The sequence below is a fragment of the Pseudonaja textilis genome, chromosome 3 (assembly GCF_049901715.1).
Source record: "Pseudonaja textilis isolate UNSWEBS1 chromosome 3, rPseTex1.2, whole genome shotgun sequence".
Classification (NCBI taxonomy): domain Eukaryota; kingdom Metazoa; phylum Chordata; class Lepidosauria; order Squamata; family Elapidae; genus Pseudonaja; species Pseudonaja textilis.
Window position 1 is genome coordinate 35,379,630 of NC_141992.1, and position 24,293 is coordinate 35,403,922.

Sequence of the window (24,293 nt, forward strand, 5' to 3'; positions counted from 1 at the left end):
AGTGACTGGAGAACAATAGCACAGAAGACACTATATACAGTATGTGCTTTGGATATGTAGAGTTCCTGAGATGATCAGAAAGATCTTTGAATACATGCTTAAAATCAAAGATGGAATTACAAAAAGTTGGTGTAAGAATAGACTTTTTTACAGGCAAATTTAGCTTTGTAAAGATTTTGCAGAGAAGTTTTAGAAGACTTGGAAGTATCACTTAGTCCCACCCCTTCCCTCACCATTGCTGATTGCTGAAATGTAACCACCATACTCACAAATAGTCTTGGTTTGAAATCACACTTTTAAGCTCTTTTGCTGTTCACAGATTTCACCCCTTAAGACATTTCTTCTAAAGTTTAGAGAATCTGCAATTTTCACCCTTTATTTTTATTCCCTCTTTCTGAAACATCGGCAAGCAAATCTACCTTCTAAGAATCTGTTCATCATATATTAGCATCAGTATTGTAGAAAGTGAGCACCTACCCTTCTCCTAGAAGAATGAATATTTTTAGGAAATATTTAAAAAGACAGAATATTATAGTTCCCTAAAGGGAGAAATGGAGAAACATACTCTTGGAAAGCAGCCCCCACCTTTCTTAATAGCCCTCAGTGGACCTCAGCACTTAATAGATAAAGAGATAGATAGCTCTTTTCATAAGCAAATACACTCACCCTAGATCCAATAAAGGTAGGATTAGCCCTCAGCCACAATAGGAATTGCCCAATGTCAACATCAAACAAATTTAGCTCAGACAACCTACAGAGCCAGCTATGACCCCACATAACCCCTACAACAGCCAATAGAGTACATGTTCTTGTACAGGAACAGGAAGTTCAAGTGCAAATCCCAAGAGTAGATATAAATACCCCCCACTCTCAACTCCATGTGGTCAGCTGCTTCAGAACCCATGGGGTTCTGCTTCATCATTAAACCATCTTTCCAAGCAACTTCCATGTTTCCAATGTCTTTCTCCCGGCTTGGAAATGAACAGATAGATATTTCTTCCAACAGTACAAATACCGAAAAATATAAACAGGGTAGAACATAACTGATTTTCAAGATATTCAATGAAAAGCATTATAAATACCCCGTGAAAATAGAAGAAAAAAATAAGATAAAGATGCTTCAAGTTGGACACAAATTATTTAGGGAGGAGGCTAAAAGCCAGGAGAGTTCTAGTCCTCCCTCAGACACAAAAGCTGGCTATGTGATTTTGAGCTAGGCACTCTCTTTCTCTCAGCCCAACTCATCTCACAGGGCTGCTGTTGTGGGGAAAATAGGAGGAGGAAGGAATGTTAGACATGTTTGTTGCCTTGAGTTTTTTTATAAAAATTATAAAGGTAGGAAATAGATAAAATAAATAAAGAAGTAATTTTTTAGTATTATCAACATTGGTATCTTACAGGGACATCTGCTGGAGATTAGAAACATTGTTTGGCAGTGGGCTACCTCCATCAGTGAACGGTTTTAGCCTGTGATGGTGGAGAATGAAAGGTTGACTCAATGGCTTCTGCTATGTTGAGTGCTATACGGCTGAGTTCCCCAACTTTTCCACCTTGCAACAGGCAAGTGCACACATCCAGTTCCATTTGCACAGCTAGATGTGCATACGCACACACTGCTCATGGAAATGGAACATGCGCACACATGCTCACCCCTGCTCACACAAGTGGGGATATACACTTGTGCACTCGCCTCCCACTTCCACAATTCGATTCTGAATGGCTCAAGGCCCAGTAGTGGATTGCGGACAGGGGAATAGGGATCCCTGTCCCTATTCTTTAACATCTGTATGAAATTCTTGGGAGAGCTCATCTTTGGGGGAAAGTATCATTGGTATGCTGATGATACCCAACTTTAGATAATCACTCCTGGCTGGAGGAGAGATATTATCAATATCCTATTTTGGGTTTTGGAACTTATAGCAATTGTCAGCATTCCAGAAAAAACAGATCCCAACCAGCAACTCTGAGACACATTTTCTCAAAGTTGCTTTTTATTGGAAAAGTCATACTGGCAAATCTGGGAAAACCTGAATCTGAGAGTTCCGGGTTTTCCCTCAGTAAATCAAAATCCAAAATCCAACCCCTGCACCCATCAGTCAATCACATGGCCCAATCACCATCTGTCCCAACAAGAGACATCCCTTCAACCAGTCCTCCTTCAGGTGCAAGAATAACATGACCTTGACCGAATAGAAGAATGCTATTATGTCTAACTACTAACACTCTAAAAATCCCCCCTCCCAATTTCCCAAGCTCAGGAATGTGGCAGTGTGGAAGTTTCTGGTGTTAATATGGCTTTCAAAGCTGACAGCAATCTTGATTACTTCTTTATTAAAAATGTTTGCCAACCATCTCATGGCGAAGTGGCTCTGGGTGGCTTACAGCATAAAAATATTAGATTAATCAAATATAAATATTCCAACCCAATAAAATGACAATACAAACAAAAATAAAATCATTGTCAGGAGATGGAGAAGGAGGGAATAGATGCATGGCAGGAGGGGGAGACAGGGTTAATTCTTAACTAGTCAGCTATAGAAGATAGCAGTCTTGATGGGAGAATAAGATAGAGTTGTTATTAGTATGTTGGGTGTCTTTGCTAATACTAGTGTTACCTCTGAATGGACAAGCCACCCATGAAGCAGGAAGCACCTGACTTGGAGATCCTTCTAGAAATGATGGCTCCTACTTGAACTGCAAGTGGAGGCCATGTATAAAAGGAGAATATTTGCCTGGCTCTAGCTGATGCTCCAATTACAACATTTTATGGACTAGGAGGACAGCGCTACAGTAGTAATTCTCATCATCATTACCTCCTGGTTGGTTTATTGCAATGCACTTTACCCGGGGTTGTTTACCCGGGGTTGTTTTTAAAGGCTACTTGGGAACTATGACAGATCCAGAATATGACAACCTGTATATTTATTGGCTCTTGGTGTTGGGAGTAAGTACTACATAATGGATTCTGTGGGCTCTGTATTGGTTGATAGTTGGTTTCTCTGTATAGTTTAAAATGCTGATTAACCTATAAATCTCTTCAAGACTTGGTGTCTGGGAATTTGCTGTTCAGTCAGAACTTAAACATCTCACTAGATCTTGTAAGGAGAAGTATAGCCCTTCCAAGGAAACCCCTTTTCTTCTAGGAAAATATTGAGGTATAAGTTACAACTATCCATTTTGTGGTTTGGCAGACTTCTTCTACATTGATCTCCCCACTCCATCTCTAAATGTCTATTTTCTGGTCCTGGTAAATAGATATATTTTCTCTTTTGTGCAGTTGGATTCTGTGCAAATGAGCATAAATGATCCAATAATGCATTTGACTTCCATCTTCTGGTTTGATTCCATACATTCACACTAAGCAATCCACATCTGGGCAGTTCCTATTCTGAAATTCATTCCCTTTATTTTTCTTTTTAAAGCAAGCTGAAATAAAGAGCTTCTGTTCTGTTGAACAAACTCAAAAATGATCTCAGGAACATTAAGAGTCCCAAGACAGGTCTTGCAAAGATTTTCTTTCTCAAAGAGCTTGCAAAGCCTAGCAGCAGACAAAACAAACATTTTTCAGCCACTTCCTTTTCCGTCTCCTTAGCTCTTTCTGTCTTTTTCAACCATAATACAAATTTTACTTCCTGTTACTGGTAATTATAATCCAAACTCAAAGGTAAGTTAGGTTTTTCTTTCCCTCCATCCCTTAGAAACAATCTGAGTTTATAAATGTGTGTGCGCAATGTATTTGATTATTGCACTGTTGGTTAATGCTGCACAAACATTGTGAACCAATCAATTTCTATCTTGCAGCATTTGAATTTTTAGAAGAAAGCTCTTTTCAAATCCAACCTGCAGGCAGTTTAAATGTGACTCATTTGTTTAATATTAAGATAATTAGGAAGTCAAAGTTTCATGCATTAAGTAATATAAGAAATGCTCAGCTATTTCTTAAAAGTAAAAATTATAAGAGATTAGAGAGCAGGTTCCCACAATGTTAAAGGGCTGGTTTATGCTCCATGCAGCATTCCCAAAAGAAATAAGAGGTTTTTCAAGAGCTTATTTTTAGTTTTCATGAATCATCACTTTTTTCATGAATCATCACTTTGGTGAAAAATAATGCTCCTTATTCTTCTCACACTTTAATCCAAACAATACAATTTCATTTGCAGGGAAAAAACATTATTAAATCAATCTGTTCATGCAGCTTCGATTGCGATGCAAAATTGCCCTTAGTCCAGTGTATGATGGTTCATCATTGCACAGCAGTTTTCATATATATATATATATATATATGAAAGTTGTAGCAATGTTTTGGCAGAATCTCATCTGCCATCATCAGACTTTTGTATTGTGTTCATCAGACGATGGTGGCAGATGAGATTCTACCAAATCTCATCTGCCATCATCAGGCTTCTGTAGCTTCTGTCTTCTATATATATTATTCAGATTTAAACATCTATGGCAGAGGTTGTATTCAACAGGTTCTGACCAGTTCTGGAGAACCAGTAGCAGAAATTTTGAGTAGTTCGGAGAACCGGCAAATACCACCTCTGACTGGAGATCTTACAGTATCCTTCCCCTGCCACGCCCATCAAGCCCCACCCACAAAACCTGTAGTAAAAAAAATTGAATCCCACCACTGATCTATGGTCCATAATATGCACAGAATAAAATAAAATTTAAAAAATGGAGTAGTCTTTTCATATTTTAAATTTACAAAACAAAAAGTGTTCCCCTTTTTCCTCAAGTCACAGTTAAGGAAGGGTTTTCCAATATTCACCTATTTCTTTTTGAGATTTTCTGTATTGTTAAAGTTGCAGTCAAGGTAGCTGCATAAAATTTCATTTTACAGAAATTAATCTTCTATATGAAAATTGTTGGGAATATAGTCCTCGCTTTGAAGCCATTGTCTCTTTGAATGGCTGTCAGTTTCTGGGTGAAGATAACAATTCTCAATGGAAGCTCTTGAAATTGTCCATCAACAGAAAATTTACCAGGCATAGCTAATATTACTCTTTCTGTCAAAATTGCCACAGATGATCAGCATACAGTAATCAAGGTTAAAGAGCAAAAGATCACCATATTTTTCTTTACAAGCAAAGGACCTGATATTTTAAGAGAGTCTTTGGATAGTATGAATTGATTATTTTGTTGCCCCAGCCGCTGCTTTTTGATGCCCATTGCCCAGTCCTTCAAATCCTCACCTGTCACTTGGCACTCTTTGAATTCTAGAATTATAATGCCTGTAGTTCACAATTAACTTCATGGGTATCCAGCATAAAACTGTTTTCAATTATTGTGATGTTTTTGTTTTCAGACTCTATTCCTAGCCACTTAAATATACGTAGGAGATTTTCCCAGAATCTTTTGTTAACTTAATTTGAAGATTTTTTAACTTTTACTATATATTCAAAATGGGTTGCAATGGCAGGAAAGATTCCCCAAAATGTTATACAATCCTCTTTTTAAAAAACATATTGTTTGATATATTTTCCAGCACATTTGTCAGCTGAGTATTTTTTACCAATGTCCTTTTTAAAGAGCTATCGCTTGTTGAAATGCCTATGCTTCATTGCTTACAGTAGAAAGAGGCTTCCTTATAATCATCTGCAACAGATGTGCATTGTGGTATTTTTCAACTGAAACGCTGTTGCCCAATTGCATTACTGCGTAATACTGTACAAGGACTTCCTTTGCGTTTTAGGTTATCTAGCTCAACCTTCTCCAATATGGCATTTTGTAGATCTGTTCAATAACCAGTTGAAATACACGCAGAACATTTTTATACTCAAAAATGCCATGATTTTAAAATTGCTCCAGCAAATATAAATCTCCAGGGAATTAAGCCTATCATGGAGGGTAAGGGGAGGATTTCAGAGGGGAGCTATTACTGCAGACTTCACAAGAATTGTATGATTATGAAATCACACACGCTAAAAATGCTGCTTCCTATTATATCATAAAGCTCAATAGCTTATAGTCAGGGATTTGTATTTTTGTCAATAGAGTGGCATTACATTCTAGGCTGAAATAAGAATACAAAGTGAATTACTACATTTTTGGTTGTAAAAAATTACAGAGATATCAGATAATCCTAAAGCAAGAACAGGTGGGGGGGTGGATCTAAGTGTCCAGGCAGCCTTGCAAAAGTTCATCAAGAAGCTGAAGGTATCTGTGGAAGGAACTGTGAAGTTGTGGCCAGAATGTGTGTGGGTGGCTGTAAGGGTGGAGCAAGAGGAGGAAGTGTCAAAGAGCAACCACCAGCCTCAGAGATAAGGAATTTCCTGTATTCACTTTCTTTTCACTCTGCATGTACATCTCCTAGAGCCACAGACTCTGTTTAAAACCTTAGAGATGATGAAGTTACTGGCAGCATGAGGTGAGAGAGGAATTAATTTATGGGAAAGGGCAGAAAATATCAGTTTAAGGGAACCATTTCTTGGGAATATGAAGATGGGGAACAAAGCTGCAAAATATGGGACAAAGAACAATGCGTAGTATTCTCCCAGCCCTCATATATCTGGAGTAAAGAATTAAGGGAAGAGTCTCTTCTGTTCACTAGCTTCAAACAATAGCCTCAATAGCCTCAAACAAGGAGTATCCATTTTATTCAGTGAGCTTTTGGTTTCTCCCAAACAAACTTGTTGGACCAAATTGCATATTTTTCTCTCCTTTGGCTTTTTCAACCATTTTCAAGAACACCAAGCTAAGTGGCTTCTTCTGTACAAGGCTATGATGTGTCTGATTTAAATGGGGCTTGCTGTACCTGGGGTTTATGCATGATAGAAAGACAGTGAAGTTCTTAGTAATGATCAATTTGCTTGAATGTTTTCTAGGTGCTTTCCTGGGGACATGGGTTCACTGAGCTGCATTCTTTCTGTGCTTCCTGGCCTCTCTTACCTAAGTTCAACAAATCCTTGCTAGCAGAGCCCAGGCCTGGCCTGTTCAGCATGTCTGAGAAATCATAGTTTCTGCATTCTGCAGAAGCAAACGAGGCTAAGAATGGATAAGGCTACCCACAGCAATCAGGAAGTTAAGAAACATGTGCGCCTGCAAGATCGGTGAGTCAGTAGTACTCCAACTTCTATGCATAGACTCTGAGATTCTAGATATTAGTTAAGTGTTAAGCTGGTTCTGTTAGATAATATTATGTTCTCTGACACACTCATAGTTTTGCTGAATCTGGATATAATAGCTGGGAATCATGGCAATTGTAATAAAGAGCATAAAACTGGGAATGCTGATTAAATAGATTAAAATGATAGTCCTCAATTTATGACCAGTTACAATGGATGCTGAAAATGGGACTTACTTCAATTTTCCCCATCATAGTTCCATTATTATATTTTGGGCACTTAGCAACTAGCCTGCATTGATTTATGATATGTTTGAGGGAAACTGACATTTACTTTTAGTTTCCATCAAAACCGGCCCTATAGTAACAACGGGTTTGCTTAACAACTGTAGTGTTCACTTTACAACCACAGTGCTCACATAATATCTGCAGCAAAAAAGGTCATGTATTCAATCTAGTCAAATGGTGACAATTGCCACGACCTACGACCAAAATTGTGGGCTCAATTATACTTATAAAGTCAAGAACTATCTGAACCTTTAGGGAAGAAGGCTGTTAAAGAGTTCATTCACAATGCACAAAGTTATGCTACAAACCATATGCTTCACTATGGTTCATTGAATAGATCTCCATTAGCTAGTTTCATACACGCTACTAAGCCTTAAAACTGGAGTGGCTACATACACATGAATGTAAATTAGTGTATTAAAACCATGGTTTCCATGAGCAGTTTAATCAAGACCAAATGGCATCCAACAGTATGTACTTCTGTTTGTGGTGAGGAAGAGGTTTTTGTTTTGCTTTATTTTAATCTATCACTGTATTGGCATAAAATGGCTTAACATGGGTTCTTCAGGTCTAAAGTCCTAATACTTCTGTAGTCAAAGTCCTGAGGACCAGGACTTTGACTACATACTACTGCATATTTACGTATTGCTTCAATACTATGAGCGATTTAGCTTCTCTTCTTCCCAGAGAAGTCAATGTCAATCTTCCATTAAATATTAGATGAAATATTGTTGATCATTCATAAAGGCAGTGGTTAAAACTTCATTTCTGGCAACCCATCTGATTAGGTAGGGTAGCTAATCATTCTGAAGGAGATAATTAAACGAAAGCATGAATATCTAGGTGCTGATAACACCCAGGCCTACTTCCCCCACCAATTGCAAGGAAGCAACTATAATCTTTAAAGGCTAACTAATATTATTATTAGGTTGAATGAGTGAGTAGAAGCTAAAATTACATCCAGATATGCTAGAAGTGAGAAGCTATTGGTAAAAAGAACATTGTTTGGTGAACTGAAGTGAAGCCTATTCTGGGTAAGATTGTACTCTTCAGACACAGCAGATTCAGGGTATAAGAGTTTTCTTTGACTGCCCTACTATTACCGTATTTGTGGTTCAGAGCGCATTAGCACAACTGTGACTGATGTGGTACTAAGCCAGTTTCATGTAGTGATTAAGGTGCTGGAGTAAAAACCAGGAGACTGTGAGTTCTAGCCCCACCTTAGGAAAGCCAGTTGAGTTCACTCTTTCTTAGCCCAATTCATTTCACAGGCCTGTTGGCATGTGGAAAATAGAAGAAGGAAGGAATTATGTATCATGTATGTTCACCACCTTGAGTTTCTTATAAAACATAATAAAGGAAATAGGAAAAAAAAATAAATAAATACCGGTAAATACAAAATAAAATAAAATTCCTGAGCAGATCTGTTAGCAGTTATCTATGCCTTGCTTACTTAAATACATCAACACTTTCTACAGATGGCTCCCTGGAAAATTGTGCAGAAATTGCAGCTGGTGCAAAACGTACTATTGTATTTTTGACTATGGGAATTATATGATGCCTGTATACTGAAAAATCTGGATATATTTTAAGTTGGTGTTGACAATTAAAATACTAATCACCTTAGGATCTGTCATGATGAACAGTGCTAGTTTTTCAATCAGCAGCAGAGCTCTTTTCAAATTGCTTCTGCTGCCACAAGGTCTGTCTGATAGATTGGAGAAGACATTTTCTTTCATGGCTCCTAGCTGTGCATTGCCCTCCTCATGGTGGTGCATTTAGCCTCCACTCTTTCAGTGTTCAGAAAATGTTTTTGTTTAAACTAATTTTTTCCATCATATGCTAATATAGGACCTTCCGTGCAGACATTCTAGATTTAAATGAGGAAGAAACCTTTGGAGGTTAATGATTTACTAGACTACACTTGGTTATTGCAAGTCTCCCTGCTACTGTCCAGTTAGTGAACTCCTGAGTCTTTTTGGCCATTTTTGTATCATGCACCAGATACTTGACTGTCACTGACCGAGGTTGTTCTGACATATTGTAGAATACTGACTTTCTGGAAGATTGATTTCAGGTCTTCCAGAAGTTGGTCTTCCCACTTAGATACAAATCAAAGACCAAATGACTTTGCCTTTAAGGTGAGCCAGCAGTTTAATACATCTCATAACAAGAGAATTATCACTGGCCTCATCTCTGAGCCCCACTGTTCTACCAATAGCAGGAATTATTGCAGAGAATTTGCACAAATGACTTTAGGCTTTAGATACATCCAATTTAGGCTTTAGATACATCCAATTACTAGCAGATCTGAGCAATAGCTTCTGTGTTCTTGCAGTTTTGCCAGCAGAGAGGGACAGAAGCTTTAAAACGTGTTTCCATTTACACACTGGAGGCAAATATATAAACTTTCAAGTCAAAATAGAAATGTTTGTTGCATATTTTGCTTCCATGAGGAACATTAATTGGAAATACATGCTCCCCACCACCCTTTTTAACTACAGCTCAAAGAATATAGGAGAACGTCATCTTGTTTGCATATTAAACAACGTTATGAAGTTAAAAAGATTAAGCATGTGGATTTGTAGAACTCTCTGAATCACTTACAAAGGACAGGATTGAGTGTCCTTTATATATTCAATCACCCTGGAAGAAAAATTGTTGAGAGAACATGACATAACCCTGGAAATATTGATGGCCTCCAGGAGCGTGAGACATATTTCGCAAGTTAGCATAGCTTTGGAGCAGACACCTTAGGGGAGTTTCTAGGCTGCAGAAATTTGCAGATGTTCTAGCTAATTCAACAGCCAATAGATACCCAGTAAAAGTGACAGTTTACATGCAAATATTGGGAAACAGTTTGTGCCCCAAGAAATTCTTAGCAAAGTACGTTAGAGATATTCTGGCAAAAATCATTTTGCAAAAGTGTGAGCAGTAAAGCAAGACCCAGTCAGCAGAAAAAAATATATACACATATTGTTTATGGAGTCATTATATTCAGAATATCAGATGTGCTAAATAAATCGAACCATTGCATGTTAGTATAATGCTGCAGGTTAGGGTAATTGCAGGGTAATTGTAGTTAGAAAACCTATGACCTGTTGGATCATCATTTCAGAGATAATTGCCTACCAAAAACAGAGAAAGGGGAGCAAAAAAGCAGCTTACTTCTGACTTTCCTTGTTACAAGCTGCCAGGGAGCACTGAAAATGGCAATCGTATGATTGTGGCTGAGTATGGCAAAGTAACAGTGCAGCAGCACTAAAATGGTCAAAACACTGCCAAATTTCAATCCCATGGCAGTCATAGTTTTGGGATGCATTCTTAAATTAACTCATTCGAGCTACATTGATTCAAAAATTGTTATTTTATGATGCACTGTTTGCCCAACTAAAGATTACAAACAATCAAACAGACACGAGAGAGTTAGTAGTATATAGATATTCATCAACAAATAGCAAAATCAGTGCCAAGGCTGATATCAAGGAAACAACTTTTGGTGACCATGTAGTGGGTGATGGAGCATATATTAAATCAGAACTACATACCATGTCATCATCTGGCACATCAAAAGCAGATGTTTAATCTGTTACCTATTGTCCAGGCTTGAAGAAGTGGATTGAGCCGTTAATAAGATTCCACAATATCAGCTCCTCCAGCCTAACATTGCAACAGAATCTACGCTTTTGCTTGAAATTCTGAATTACCTTGAAGTTGCTAGAGATCTTTGAGATAAGATTCATTTATAGTGGATTATTATTATTATTTAAAAACCACAAAAAATAACCAGGACCCAGAAATATTAGACTGGGAGGATTCATTCTCTGCTAGAATTATTGCCAAGGTAAACTCTTCATTTGCATGACATGGAATTGACTTTGCTTGTGACCATGCCTCTTTTGCAAATCAAGCAAGGAATTTACACACAAATGGGGCATTGAGGACATCATTCTAGTCCTACTTATTCCAGTCCAATGGGCCAGAATTAAAAATAATTTAGACAGTAAAAATAATATCCCCCCACCTAAAAGCTCTCCTAAATGGTACTGATACACACATTGCATTATTTCACTTGGGGAAATGATGGGGATTGCTTTTGCTTCTCCAAGGTTGCCGAGAATCTCTGTCCCCCCTCCTGAGATTCCAAAGGAACGGTATTCTTGCTTAGGGTCATTGCAACATTACTAACACAGCAGTATGACAAAGGTAGAATTTCTCTCTCATCTCTGAGGGTAGATGAATGAGTTAGGTTCCAAGTTTTGTTGTTCAGAAGAGAGAGTCTTATGTAGTGGAGATTCAACAAGATAAGAGAAATCAAAGGAATCAAAGACATCTTAAGATGCCTTAAGTCAGTTGCATCTCCCAGAATTGGAACAGAAAGACCAGAAGATGTGTTCCAACACACACTTTCTGCAAATAATTCATCTGAAAGTCAGACAATTCATTTAGTTACTGCACAAACATAAAGTGGGCAATAGTGAAGCCATTGCATAATTTTCAATAATCAGGCCAGGATGAAGCCATTGAAGTTTGAATTGTTGAGCACCACACATCATGCAAATCAGAAGCTTGATGCAAATACACATACACACACATACATACATATTTCTGCAGAAAGGCTTGTAGTCGCTCTTCTGGTAAAGCACTGAGGCCAGCCAGAAGTCCTGTGGTGGCAACTGGAGTTTGTTTTCCAAACGATAGGTAATGTAGGATGGGAAGGGAAAAGATGGCAGGGTTTCTGCCAACTGTTGCTCTGAAACTACCCGTCATTCCAGTGTATGCAGGCAGTAACTCTAACCTGCCCCATTGCTGAGTCATGGTAAGGGCAGTGTTTCTCATACTTCCTGGCTTAGGAGGAAAGTATAGGGCTGATTATTAATTCAGGCCAAATTAACACAGCAACCTCATTTTGTCAGCAAAGGAACTCTGCTGCTATAGCATAGGCTGCTTTCTCTAGTTTGATGGTTTGTAACTTCAGGCTTCTTTGTCTTGCAGAAGGGGCTCCAATGTGTCATTGGTATTGGACATGAGTTCTCTGAGCAACACTGAACCCATTGTGCAAATCTCCACTCCAAGAGATGTCACAGTGCAATTTTTGAACACTGCCAGTCATGTCCTAACACAGAAGATGCTCCAGGAATGGAGCTGCAATCTGGAAGAGCTTCAAAAGGAGTTTGCGGTAAGATTCTCAAAACTGCCTACCAACTTCCTGATTTGATTCCAGTTTAAGCTCCTCTAGTACCTCAATTCCTTCCTGCTCGCCCTATGCCATTTTCAGTATGAGTGGCAGGAGCAAATAGCCTTTTTCCTAGGCTAGAGAGAGCTGCTAGAGAGGTATGAGATCTCTCTTAGGCACCTTCAGAAGTGTCCTGTTTTTGTCAAAATAAAGCACCTTTAGAGTATGTGTGCAGTCCTGATGCGCATGCAAAAGGGGCAGGACTTACAGCATAATGGTGCAATCTGCTTTTGTCATTCTCTCTCACACACTAAGCAGTTATGCTCTGCTGGGCTCTCCAAATGTGGTTTGTACATCAAGTAATGCATGTAGGACAGATAGTTTCCCAGGGCAGGAATGTTGATTCTATTAAAAAAGCAATTACCACTTAGGAAAAGGAAATACTGGATTGAACTGCAGTGGATATAAAAAGGAGAATATAAAAATCACAGAGGAGAATCAGCTGCTTAAAGTACACAGTACAAATTGCTATCTGGGCTGAGAATCTGAGCAGATGTCTTGGTGCCTGCCTATTTTTTTCCAGTGGAACTCTGGCATGCCATTCAGATGCCAAGTTTGACTTTGAATATCACTGTCTTGATTTAGACTGAGGCTGAATTAGTATAGGATCCAGTTGGTCATGGGTCTTAGATAGCAGCATCTGAGCAGAGCAGTAATTCTGAGTTATACATTTTTCCCCACCTCCTTTCTGCTGAGTTCTCCTTGTGGGAAGGTGGGTGTGGGAAATTGCCTACTTGAGAAGATCAAAGGCACCAATAATATTGTTTCCAACTCTCTGGTTACCATTCAAAAAGGAAATTAATTCAGCAATTGCTCCTTAACAGAAAATTCCCTCAAACTTCATCACTCCAGAAGAACTCAACATTCCTGGTCGGGCAGCAAAGGATAGATACAAATCCATCCTACCAAGTATGTTTACTTTGCAATCATATTTGAACAGGAAGAAACTGGGATTGGGAAAGGAAAACAAAATCTGTTGAGTTTTGGCTCCAGATTTTATATTGCGTAACATACTGCAAAGCATGTAGCGTACTGCAGAGCATTTCTGCAACACTGGCAGATCCCTGTTTTCAATAGGATCTCCTGTCAAGTCTCTTGAGGATACATGGCTCAGAGTCTGAAGCTGTCATTAATATCAGCAGGGAACATAGCTGTCAGCCAGTGTTTCTATACCTGGTGATAAAATTCCTATTTTAGATTTCAGAAATAGTTTTCAGTCCACTGAATAAAACGACAAAAAGCATATCTTCAGCTGGATAGGCGTTTGAGGGGCTCTCTGAGGAGGTCAATATATCATACTGGATAGGAAGTCTGGAATGTTAGTCCAAACAGTTCTGGAGAATGCTCAGTTGGATAAATTGAATGTAGAGTACTGAACTGGAGAAACTTGCCACACATGGAACATCACTGTAGAAAATGAAATAGTTACAAAGGTTACTTCTGGATGGAGGACTCCTAGGGCTACCAGTTAAATGAATCATCCATTCCTTGGGTATGAAATATCAAGAAATGATGGGGAAATATGGAAAGGTTCTAAGTAACAGAAGACAATATATTGAAGGAGTCCAATAGAATTCCATGAATAAGACAGAATGATTGTGCAATAAACATTTCAGTGGAAATTGGAAGCACAATTTCTCTTTAGTGGGATATCTTAATGAAAATAAAGGAAAGAAAAGAATGCCTTGAATTCTTCAGTAGAATGGTAAAAATTCAAACATAGGTAATAAAGCAATATCTTTCATATTTGAATATTTTTGAGGCTTGTGTGCTATTTTTGACCATGGTATAGCTTCTTTCCTTTCAGTTACAGGGAATAAAAAAATATTTACTGCCCTGAGAAACACTGAATGCTGAAACTATTGTAAGTTGTAGAAAAGCCAATCCACTCCAGACATTTTTAACTTCTGTTCCCATTATCTCCAGGCTTGGCTGGGTGGAAATTATGTGAAGAAAAGTCCAAGTTATCTGGATGGTTGGGGAAGGCTGCTTTTAAAGCTGTGATGTGATAAAATGCAAACATTCCTACACATAATTTCTTGCTGATGCTAACATTCTTGCCCAAGACTGTAAAGGATAATATAATTTAAAGTGAAAGAAGACAAATAAAATTTCCAGTTGGGCCACTTTGTTGGGGGATGCATATTCCTCCAGGTTTAGGAGAAATAAAATAATTTTTTTTTTTTACTTCTGAGGAGAACTATAGAAACTCAAGGCATCAGGGAAAAAAACTATTGGTTCAGCCAGGCATTTAACTACTGGACTTTTTATTTTTGTCATCCTTGTTTTAAAATATAGGGTTTTGAAATCCCTTTTATACTCCCATTTTGATATTATATTTATATTAATCTATATTTATAATGAAAAGTGGGTGAAATAACGGCCCCAAACCAAACTGACAGGAAACCAGAAAGATTTCAAAACCACTTTTCTGTGGAATGGTTTGGCCCAACTGACAGTAAATGCTATATTAAGCCCTTAGCTATCTCACCTAACTAAAATATTCCTCTAGATCCCCAGAGCCGTGTCTGTCTCAAGAGAGTCAACAGCCAAGAAGAGGAGTCTTACATAAATGCAAATTACATCCGGGTGAGCCAGAGAATTATCTAGAGGTGAGAATAACAAAGATACTAGCTCCAGTGTCTCTTGTTCATAGTTGTTATTTCTCTCCCATTGTCTAGGGTTATGCTAGCCAGAAGAAGACCTATATTGCCACACAGGGACCCATGCTAAATACAGTCAATGACTTCTGGACAATGGTGTGGCAAGAAGAAACTCCACTCATAGTTATGCTCACCAAACTCAAAGAAAGGAAAGAGGTATTATGGTTAGAGATGTATATAAATTTTGATTAATGAGAAGTGTCAAAGTTCCCTGTGTTTATCCTGGGTTCTGTGTCCTTTGGCAGAGGAGATCAGTGCCATTGCTATAGTATAACATCTGTACATAGTCATATGTAAGTTGGCAAAATATTCAGAAACCTAATAAAGGATAGCCACTTATAGCCATAGTAGTATTGTGACATACTATGGCTCTTCTAGAGGAACACATCATGCTATTATATTTTCTGCAAGTTTTCAGTTTCAAGATTTGTGACATTCTGGATTATGGAGTAATGAGGCTATCTTTACGGATTTAAAAGCATTGGATGAAATGCTTATGCACTGTCTTTTAACTCAGAGATCCTGAAATTTGCTGCACTAAATGTCTCCTGGTCTATGAATTTATAAAGCAGTCCTTCTGCCGCTCTAAAGCTCCACTCTTTTCAAACCCTCACAGATAAGCTGCCATTTCAAGGTCATATTTTTGGTCATATTTTGAAGCTGCTTTTATTATTTATTTACCAGTTGCTGGTGCTTTGCTTTTTCTTAGTTTTCAATTAATGACTTCTAGATAGAACTGCTACAAAGCACTCTGGGCATTTTATGGTGGTTTCTCCTTGGCAGATGGATGATACTGGTACCTCTGCATGAAGTTTTGAAAGGTGTTGGGTGAGACTTTGGGAAGTTTTGGTATCACCTACTGATGTGCAGGAAGGTTGCTTATTGTTAAACCTATTGCTTATTGCTTAACTTATTGCTAAACAAGGGCCCTGTTTAGAAATAAAAAAAGCAAGAAAGGAGTTTATCATCTGGCAAATGTGCAGAGAGTGTGGACTTATTATTTCTGGAAGCTTTGTTAGCCAGCACAAATCTCTGCAGACCTAATAAATACAAATGTGTGGCAAGGGAATATTAATAGCTACATCTCAAGTGTATTTTTTTTAACTCTTTAAGATTTTCCTAAGCCTTTTCTTTCTATAAGGAAGCTTTAGAAAATACATTAAAAACTCACACGTGGGGGTTCTGAGCCTCAGCGAGCTTGCTATTGTTTGCTTTGTAGAACTCCTGCAGCCCATTTGCTATGGGGGAATAGGTCTGTGAATGTTAGTTCTGATTTCCTCTTTTCTTTGGGGATTTAGAGTCAGCCGCTTGGTTGACATCTTTATGGATGAGGATCCCTACCTTTATAATTTCAGAAATGTATCTGTTACTGGCCTGAAAGAGAAGCATCCTATGGACCATTTAGAATTCAAGTCCAAGACATTTGGGAATGTGATGACTACACCATTCGTAGCCTTTCCCTGCAGGTATACACTTTTTTATTGATGAAGACAAGTGCTCTGGCAAGATGATTTTTCTTCACAGTTCACCCTTCCCTCCAAATCTCTATGCAAGTATTGTCAAAATGTGTACATGTATAAGTGAACACACACACACACCATATATACCATTTTGGCTGTATAAGAAATTCCTTTCTGATACTTATTAGTGTATATGAGTGGACCTGGCACAAAAGTTTGCAATCTGGATTATTTCTGTTTTATTTTCTACTTGTAGACAGAGTATTCCCTTTCATTTAATTTCCCATTTAATTTCCCTTCTATCTATAATTATCAATGACCATTTCATTGAGAATTCCATTGTCTCACTTAGTTGTCATGAGGCTATTGTGAGGACGGGAGGTGTTTTTCGCTCAGGACTTTTGTCTCCTTAAAGATGTCTGTATAGCTGTAAGTTTTGGAATTCCAATAAACACCTGGATACTTTCTCTCTTGGATAGATGCAGTCACATATATGTGAATACTTGAAAGAGTAAAAGTAATGCTATCTTGTATTTCATTATGATTTTCAGTTCAAAGATGAATGTCGCACTGTGAAACACATTGTCTTCTCATCCTGGCCAGACCAGAGGACACCAGAATCAGCCAAGATGCTCTTGCATTTGATTCTTGAGGTGGAGAAAATTCTAAAGGCTTCCCAAAACAAGGGACCAATTGTTGTGCACTGTAGGTGAGAAATTCTTCTTGTAGCTCCATAGTGTTGGAGGATGCTCAGAGCTGCTGGTTTTGAACTTATATTTGAAATCTCCATTCTAAAATGATGCACTACAGATCTAGCAAATACTTCCCTCTGTAAAATTCTGTACATATAGTCTCTATATTATAGGCAGTGGTGAAACTGGCAAACTGTTTTTCCCAGAAGCGTCTTGGTTTCAGTGAGATGGAATTTAGCAAACCTACTTGATTAGAAGGGGATGGGCAGATATATTTCTACACCTTTGTCCTTCATATCCCCAAAGATGCAATCTGACATGAAGTTGTTGTTCTATTTAGTGCGGGCATTGGACGGACAGGCTGCTTCATTGCTACTCAGATTGGATGCCAGCAACTAAAGGACAAAGGAGAAGTAGATATTTTGGGAATTGTCTGCCAGCTACGCATAGACAGGTATGGATGAAGACCGGTATAGAGGTCAAGTTCTGAGTTTTTCATTTCATTTCAATTCATGAAAAACTGAAGTGGTCTCTAGTTAGCTTACCTTTTTGCTTTGTACGTCAAGTTAAATGTACTGAAACTTCTACTTCATGCTATAGTACATACTTTGAAGGTGTCCGGAAGCATCTTGATAAACGTAGTTTCCTAAATGCTGATAATTTGATATGAAAGTAATTAAATTAGCTCATTCAGTATTCAAGGAAAATCACAGTAGTCATTAATGCTTTGGTAACAAGGCAGTTGATGGTGAGGGATGTACTGTATCCCAGGCATGTTTGTAGGAGACATAATAGGGTTCATGATTTGGTACAGCCAATGGCATCTTTTCAGTAGATACATAGAAATAAGTAAGTTTGATCCCTAAACAAATCAGACCCACTTTGCATACCTCATTTTAAGATCTGTATTTGTCTCATTCTGTATTCTCACCGCATACACAAAGGTGCCAAACTAACTATACCCAGTAATAAACTTATTTCTGTATTGTTACATTAGATTTAGTCTCCACTTTTAACTACCAAGCCCCATTAAAATTATTTCAATGTAAACTTATGGTAAAATGTTATACCTCTGAATGCAACACAAGCATGTATGACACTGTGACATACATTATTAGTGCTATTTGTACGGTGCTCCAGGACATCATGGAGCAAAATACAGTGCCAAGAAATGTATGCAAATCTTTATATATCAAATATATTAAAAAATGCACTCTTTATGAATGAAGGTGAATATACATGTCTCAGGATTATGTTGCAGGATCCAATCTGGGCCGGTCACCAGGACCAGAGGTTTTGTCTTCCAAGCTTTCGGACTCGTGTTAGAGCTCATCTTTAAGGAAGAAAGATTCCTTGAAGATGGGCTCTAGCACAAGTTAGAAAGCTCGGAAGACAAAACCTCTGGTTCTGGTGACTGGCCCAGATTGGATCCTGCAGTGCACTCTTTAGTTCTACACTGGGACATGTCTATAAGTTAAGAGCACAGCCAGACATCCAAGGGTTTGTGTTATTTTATCGACTTCAGTATCTAAGTAAATGTTGTCTATGATATGAATAAAGTACATGCAAAAAAGCAACAGAAAAACTGTAACCTCTATAAACAGCATTACAAATAGCCTGGAACAATATTACTTTACAAGCAATACAGAGAATATTGTCTATCAGGTAAGATTTTTTAAGATAGTTCCTGATGCCTTATATATAATATAAATGGATCGTGTCAACTCTTCAGTTTGCTCTTCCAGGGATTATTAAAAGCTACCTTTATATTTAAGTGCCACTCATAGTCATATTAATACGCTTCGAGTGAAAGATGTTTTTGACCTGATAAAAATTCTCAGTAATTAATTGAATGATTCTTCCCAGTGTTTAATAATGCTATTTTAGTTTGATTTAAGAAGTTTTTTTTAAAGTTTTTATTGGTTTTTAAAAACAAACATAAACAAACAAAACATAAAAACATCAAACCATCTTCCATATATGTACATACAGTGTGCCAGTTGGTTTACAAATTGTTTTGTGCTTCCATTTCATAGTCTTCAATTACAATTACATTGCATATAATCTCGTATTTTCAATCAAAAATTAAATACCTTAGTATCATTATTAATCATTTGACTATACTTTTATTCATTCATGTTTTACAAGATAATCATGATTTACTTAGTTTGTTTTATAACAGTTCATATTATCATCCCAAATCTATCCTAAAATCATTTTGTAGATATAATAAGAAAGAAGTACATCTTTATATATTTATTATTTTCTAAAAGTCTACATATTTCATTACTGTATTTTATTGTCTAACCATTGATAGAATAGATCCCAAATTTTATAAAATTGTTTTATCCTCTTGTTCTCTAATTTCAAATGTCAATCTACTCATTTCAGCACATTCCAATATTTTCTTAATGATTTCCTCCTGTGATGGTGTTTTCTCATTTTTCCAGTTTTTGGCAAATACAATCTTAGCCGCTGTTAATACATTTACAATCAGATATTTCAAGTCTTTACTAGATTTAAGAAGTTTTAAAGGTCATAGTTTCAGTCCTCATTATTTAATCTGTAGATGTTTTATTTTACAAGATTTTTTGCAATTTCTTGAACAGGCATTTGCAATTGAATTGTTTTGCAAAGTATATGTAATTCTCAACCTGCTTTGTAAGCTGTTCTGCTATGGTCTGCAAAGATTGTAAATGATATAAGATTGCAAAACAAATGTATTGTTCTTCCCAGTGCCTGTATATTTAAACAGATTTTCTTTGCATTGCAGAGGTGGAATGATACAAACCAGTGAACAATACCAGTTTGTCCATCATATACTTGCTATGTATGCCTCACAGCTTTCTGAATTCACAGACAACTAATCCATCATGCTGTGGTAGCAAGAGGAACTGTTTATATCTGGACTCTTTGCTTTGGAAAGCCTTTTTTCTGATAGCAAGATAGTAAAGTATTTATATTTCAGCCACTTGAAATACACAGCTCAAACAAGAACTGTTAGGTTGTTTGTTTTATGTAAAAGGAATTTAGCTGGATGTAGAGTTTTAATTTCATTTTTTTTATATTTTGAACTTCCTGTGTAAGTTTTGTAAACATAATATTCATTTCAAGTTCATTAAAAATACTGTTGTGTTTTACATACACACACACACACAAACAGCTGTACATCTCAATCCTGGACTAACCAGGTCATGTTGTTAAGGTCTTTTCCCAGTGTCTGAAGGCTATGGATATTCCGGATGGGTAGCAAAAGACTCAAGCTTGATCCTGACAATCATGAGTGGTTATGGTTTTGGATCACTTGAGACCAGTGGATCCATCTTGAGTCATGAATAAGCTTGCACTTTTCCCTTCAGAACTGATAACTATATGGAGATATTCTTAAACTCACATCTCCTACTTAAGGAACAGGTAGCAGCTATGGCTAAGAAGGCCTATGCACAAATCCATCTTGAGTACTAATTATAATCCTACCTGAACCAAATAGTTGTTCAGATAGTTACTCTATCATCTCACATATGACTCTAGTAATGCAGTCTACATATGGCTGCCCTTGAAAAACACTCAGAAGTTGCAACTGGTACAAAATGCACCATTATGGGCAATTATGGATGTGTCACATGATCACAATTCAGTTTGTTGGTTATCCTTGTATTTTCCAGGTCAGTTAAGAAGTGTCATGTAATGAAATTAAGAAATATGGTTTCTTGGTCACAGCACCTGCTCTCTGGAAGAAGATTTCTCTGAGACTTGTTTGGCTCTTACCCAGTGGTGGGATTCAAATTTTTTTACTACCTGTGGGCGTGGCTTGGTGGATGTGGCAGGGGAAGGCTACTGTAAATAATCTCCAGTCAGAGATTATTTACCGGTTCTCCGAACTACTCAAAATTTCCACTACCGGTTCTCCAGAACTGGTCAGAACCTGCTGAATACTACCTCTGCTCTTAACCCACCTGAGTTGAAAGAAACCCTAAAAATCGGACTGTTTCCCCAGTTGGGTTAGACTAGGTTGCAGGACCTGTGGGTTTTATTGATTTAAAATGAAGAGTTTTCCTTTCTTCAGATAGTAACAACACTTAGACTTATATACTGCTTTATAGTGCTTTTACAGCCCTCTCTAAGCGGTTTACAAAGTCAGTATATTGCCCCCAACAATCTGGGCCCTTATTTTACCCATTTCGGAATGAGTCAATCACAGATGCTTGTGATTTTATTTTTCATAATTATTTCATTAATACATGATGTCCAGAGTTACTATGGAATTAAGAAGCCCTATAAATTGAATTCATTGGTTTGTATTCAGTCACGAAATACAGCCTGATTTAAACAAGGTACTTTAAATGAGAAAGCAAGTCTTCCATGCAGTGGTGACCACATTTAACTATATAGTTAACTTGCGAAATATTCAATCAGTCTGTAAGCATTAACACACAATAGGTTATCTGAATGTATTTATTGGCTTGCTAGTGTTATGTTCAAATGGATGAATATTTAAATAAGCATATTTTATATGCTTAAATAAAATTGGAAAACATATTGTAATATATTTCTTTCCACCCCCAGTTTGGTATGAGTTAGATGCTCTGCAACTAATCAGTTAGGGCTAAAATGCATAGGAAGTTGCCTTAAAATAAGCAAAAGTGCTAATTCACTTTGCTCATCATTGGTGATATTAACTGAAATGAGGATATCAACTTTCCCAGCCATGATATTTTCAGGTATCTGGTAAAATCTACAATAACATATTACAGGTCATATTGTTATGCAGATGTCGCATATTATAGCACTGTATGTACTTTGTGTCATTTGCACAGCAATATCATGTGGGAATAATGCCACTTGCACTCATTGTCAAGCCTAGTCATATCTGGAGTGCTTATGCATACAGAATAAATCTTCTACCTCTGAATTGTGTTTTTTTTAATGTTTTCTCTTACTGTAGAAAAAAGTAAAGCATGTTTATTAAAAAAAAAAAAGTTGTGCTGTATTCTTTCTAATCTTTTCCCACCAAGGCTAGTGACCTTAACATAATAAATAATTTGCATGCATGAATCTTTAACATTCCAGTTTAAAACATAAAAATGTAGTCACTGACTTTTCTTTATTTTTATTATGATTTTTATACGAAGAAAATACCGAGAAAAGGAAATTATCCTCTAACCTCATTGAACTGGAGAGTAATCAAAAAAGAAATCTTAGTTAATTGTGATACAAATTATTTCTTACCACATTTGCATGGGTTTTCCTGATGCTTACCCTAAAACGAAGCTGTGTATTTTTGACACTAAGAATTCATATGCCTTTGAAAATGTATTTTTAATCTAATTTTTGAATTTATGACCAGTTACCCCAAACAGTGGTTATCTCATGCTAATTGTGCATAAAAGCAGGATATATATACCCTACTGCTTGGAGAAGATGATATTTATATATATCATAAAGTTGCTAAGATTTATACCTAAATGCTTTGTTAAAGTATTCAGTGGAGAGAAAGAGGAAGGACGTGGAAGAGCAGGAGGAAGAGACTGGAACAAGCATTTCAGAAAAAGCCAAAATGTAATAAATTCTGGCACAGCAATAAATTCATTGTTTTGGTGTGAACATGTACACATTTAGAACACGTTTCTCCTGTGTAGAGTGGAAAAATTACATTAGCAATCTCAAAGCCATCATTCTGAGGACTAGAAGGTGCATCATATTTTCTAACGTGATTTGTCATATATATAATCCATCTAGTTTATTAAAAATGAGAAGGAGATAGTTCCCAAGAGTCTTCCATTTAAAAATGGATTGAGGGGAAGTAACAAGTGAAAAGAATGATGAAAAAATAAGTGGGTAAACATTCACAGGTTTCTCTGAAATATATATCCCTAGGCTTAATGAATATTGCTTGATTTTAGCATGATATGAATATAGTCATAGCTTATACACATTAAGTGTGTGAACAGATACATTGTGACCTTTTCACATGCAAACTGTGAACCTGAACTGTGAATGCAAACTATGTTTGCCCTGCCTTTGTTCCTGTTGCAGGCTGTTTACTATCTATGAATAGTCCACATTGTTGTGGAAAAAAGAAGTTTACTGAAAAGTGAACCAAAGCAATGGAGAACTGAAACCAATTTTCTTTATTAAAATACTCCGTTATAGTAATCATTGAGCTTCTGGCCAAATGGACCAAGAGCCCCAACAATAGATTATATAGTAGTAGTATAATAGTTAAAAAGGTGCATCAACAGCCATGAATAATTAATTATATTACATAGACAAGAAAAGCCTCCAAGTCTGTATCAGCAATAAGCAGTCAATCAGCTTCAGCCTTTAGCTGGCACTTTGATCTTGTCATCAGTCCTGATCTACATTCCTTTTTATTTTATGGTTTCTTACTCGGGATCACTTTAAACTGAATTACAGTATCAAAGGACATGATAAATCCCAACCATTTTGATTCTATGTAATCTCCTATTGATCCAGGACACAAGTTAAAAATAAAAATAAAAGTCATAATTAATAAAATTTACTTTAAAAAAAGGTTAACTTTCAACTCCACAGTTTATTGTCAGTACAAAGCAGTGTGGTCCTCTTTTTGGTTCTGGAGAACAGATTAATGTCCTTGGTTTTGCATGCTGAGACCAGGGTAGGTAGCAAGAGAAACTCTGAAATGAAGGGAAGTTTGACATTTTAAAAGGAGAGCAATGCAGTTCTACAGATTACTGGATTTTCCAGATCAACCCTTAGAAGTACTGTATTTCAAAGAATAATGGACAAGGTCTCCTGGAACCAATAGCACGTAGGGCTATTTGTGTGTATGTATACAGGTAGTCCTCAATCTATAGCTGTAATGGAGATTGACGATTATGGTCACAAATTGTGACAACCATTAAG

General features: G+C 37.1%; 1 protein-coding gene across 1 annotated transcript; it reads left to right on the forward strand.

Annotated features, from left to right (window-relative positions):
* Window positions 1–6,274: 6,274 nt before the first annotated feature.
* PTPN7 (protein tyrosine phosphatase non-receptor type 7) lies at window positions 6,275–22,372 on the forward strand. Its single transcript, XM_026712929.2, has 10 exons — window positions 6,275–6,370; window positions 6,828–7,052; window positions 12,350–12,533; window positions 13,415–13,499; window positions 15,103–15,179; window positions 15,272–15,409; window positions 16,609–16,719; window positions 17,265–17,422; window positions 17,746–17,859; window positions 20,179–22,372. The coding sequence occupies exons 2-10, from the start codon at window positions 6,994–6,996 to the stop codon at window positions 20,270–20,272; spliced, it is 1,020 nt and encodes a 339-aa protein (XP_026568714.1). The 5' UTR covers window positions 6,275–6,370; window positions 6,828–6,993; the 3' UTR covers window positions 20,273–22,372.
* Window positions 22,373–24,293: the final 1,921 nt, after the last annotated feature.